The following is a 2867-nucleotide window of genomic DNA, read 5'->3' on the forward strand; positions in this document are numbered from 1 at the left end:
ACTTCGGTTATTTCCGTAGTTTTTAGTCGCCATCTTTGAAATTAGATATATATGTGTATAAATACTTCGTGTTTTTTATGCTGCTGTTGTTGTTATTGTTTTAATATTTTAAAAATATAAAAATGTGATAATTAATTATAATTGTAATTAATTTTAAGTGACACAATCTTCTTTAAGCATTAAATAAGTAAGTAAATTTAAAAATTTATTTTTTTCACATGAATTAATTGATTACTTTGACATGTAAACATATGTAACCTACAAACGTGTGTTGATGATTTTTTTATAAATAATAAGGATGTTTAAATATTTTAATGTACAAAAAATATCAAAAAATGTAATTATAGCACTTTAGAAATATAATTTATTGTTTTTTTCGCTTTTCATAAAAATCAAATCAAAATTTTTTTTATCTTTTATTCTTACATTTATTAATATAATTTATGTATTAAATTAAAAAAATTTATTTTTTTCTTTTGACAGGTGCAAAGCTAAGAAACATGGGCCGATTCTCTTTTGATTCTGACGACGAACTGTCTGAAGAGGAAAATCTTTCTGATCTCGATATTATGTCTGATGGTGAGTCAGAACACAGTGAACATAATTCTGAAACAGAACAATCAGCAGCAGACTCCGATAATGACAGTGATACAGATACAGATACGAATAACAATAAGTCAGTAAAAAATAAAGCTGTCAATACCAAATATGTTCTCGGCAAGGATAAAAGTACTCGGTGGTTCAGTGATCCTCCTAATCCGAAGGTTCGGACTCAAAAACATAATATTGTCACTGGTTTGCCTGGACCTACAAAACTGACAAAAAATTCAAAAACACCAAAAGATTGTTGGAATTTATTTTTACCGGCTGAAACTATTGAACAAATTGTTGCTCATACCAACATTTTTTTGGAAAAACTACGCTCGTCGAAGAAAAATAAAACTGATATTCAACCAACGTCTTGTGTAGAAATTAATGCTATGATTGGATTGTTATATATGCTTGGTGTTCACAAAGATTCTCGTGTTAATTTGAAAGAGCTTTGGGCCACTGATGGGACGGCTCCTGATTGTTATCGTGCTGTAATGTCTATGTCTCGATTCTGCACTTTGTTATCAGTATTAAAATTTGATGATATCAATGACCGCGAGGAACGCAAAAAAGTGGACAATTTAGCACCAATTCGAGAATTTTCAGATAGTTTCATTGAGCGTTGCCAGCAGAATTATACTCCAGGTGAATACTTGACCATTGATGAGATGCTTCAAGCTTTCCGTGGTAGATGTAAATTTCGTCAATATATTGCGAATAAGCCTGCACGATATGGAATAAAAATTTATTCCATGGCTGACTCTAAACGATTCTACACGTACAACATGGAAATTTACTGTGGTAAACAGCTACCAGGTCCACATGTAAAATCTAACTCTGCGATTGATGTTGTCAAAAGACTAACTGCTCCGATACTTAATACAGGAAGAAATATCACATGTGATAACTATTTTACCTCCGTACCTCTCGCTAATTATTTGTTGAAAAGCAAAACAACTATTGTTGGAACGATTCGACGCAACAAGCGTGAACTCCCACGAGAATTGTTAGAAATTAAGAATCGGAGTATATGTAGCAGTAAATTTGTATTTACTGACAATAGCATGGTAGTTTCGTACATACCAAAAAAATCAAAAAATGTTTTGATGTATTCCACCATGCATAATTCAGCGAGCATTGACAATAGTACTGGAGAAAAAATGAAGCCAGAGATTATCACCTTTTATAATAAGACAAAAGCTGGCGTAGATGTTGTTGATCAGCTTCAAGGAGATTACAACGTTGCTCGTGACACGCGTCGATGGCCAATGGTTGTATTTTACGCAATCTTGAACATTGCTGGGATAAACTCAAGAATTATTTACGAAGAAAATGTGGGGAAGAAAATTGTTCGAAGAGAATTTTTACGTCAACTGTTTTTTCAACTAGTGCAACCACAGTTAGTCCTTCGTAGTAAGTTGCCTAATTTGAAGTTAGAATTGCGATCTGCTATTTTAAAAATTGGTAATATTAAACCAGAAAAACAAACGCATGTGTCTAGTCGTCGTTTGTGCTGTTATTGTCCACGCAGAGCTAATAGTTACACAACTAAAAGCTGCTCATCTTGCAATACACCACTGTGCAATCAACATACAGTGAGATATTGTACTGATTGTGATTTGAATCTGATTTCCAAGGATGACTTGTAATTTAGTTTTTAGGTAAAAATGCAATATTATATAAATCTGGTCACTTTTACCAAAAAATGATGCGTCATTACCAAAGAATATTGCTAAGTACTTAAAATGTAACAATGTTTAAAACATTGACCCTATTTTCTTACTTAAAATATTGAAATTAAACTTTAATTAAAAGACAAAGTCTGATATTATTACGGTTATTAGTAGACAAATATAATTTAATTATAATTTATGAAGAAAAAATTTTATGTCAACTTAATTTCTATTTATGAAACGCAGTTTTCTTTAGAAAATTATTTGTTTGTTTATGTCATTAGAATTTTTTTTTAAAGTTGACTTAAACTTTGTTATTTAAGCTAAAGAACTATACGTAATTATGAAAATATATTACTTAGTGCTTAATTAAAATGTTACAATTCTCAAAACATTGTGATTTACTTATGACTAAAGTTTGTTTACTGATTGTTGATAACATTTAGCGTAATTTTAAACTAAGAAACGTTAATTATTATTATTTATTAAAAAAAAAATTTATGTCCAATGTTTTCAAAAAAATCATTACTAATCTGTTGAGAATATGTTTCTTTCAATTTGTGTTAATACAATAAATTAATTGCATAATAAAAAAATTTTGTG

The 2867-nt window shown here is 30.0% G+C and overlaps 1 protein-coding gene across 1 annotated transcript; it reads left to right on the forward strand.

Moving 5' to 3' along the window:
* The first annotated feature begins 639 nt into the window (after positions 1 to 639).
* LOC122522085 (piggyBac transposable element-derived protein 3-like) lies at positions 640 to 2240 on the forward strand. Its single transcript, XM_043642892.1, has 2 exons — positions 640 to 645; positions 723 to 2240. The coding sequence occupies exons 1-2, from the start codon at positions 640 to 642 to the stop codon at positions 2238 to 2240; spliced, it is 1524 nt and encodes a 507-aa protein (XP_043498827.1).
* The last annotated feature ends 627 nt before the right edge of the window (positions 2241 to 2867 follow it).

This window comes from Polistes fuscatus, unplaced genomic scaffold (genome assembly GCF_010416935.1).
Source record: "Polistes fuscatus isolate 324 unplaced genomic scaffold, CU_Pfus_HIC Scaffold5, whole genome shotgun sequence".
Taxonomy (NCBI): Eukaryota; Metazoa; Arthropoda; class Insecta; order Hymenoptera; family Vespidae; genus Polistes; species Polistes fuscatus.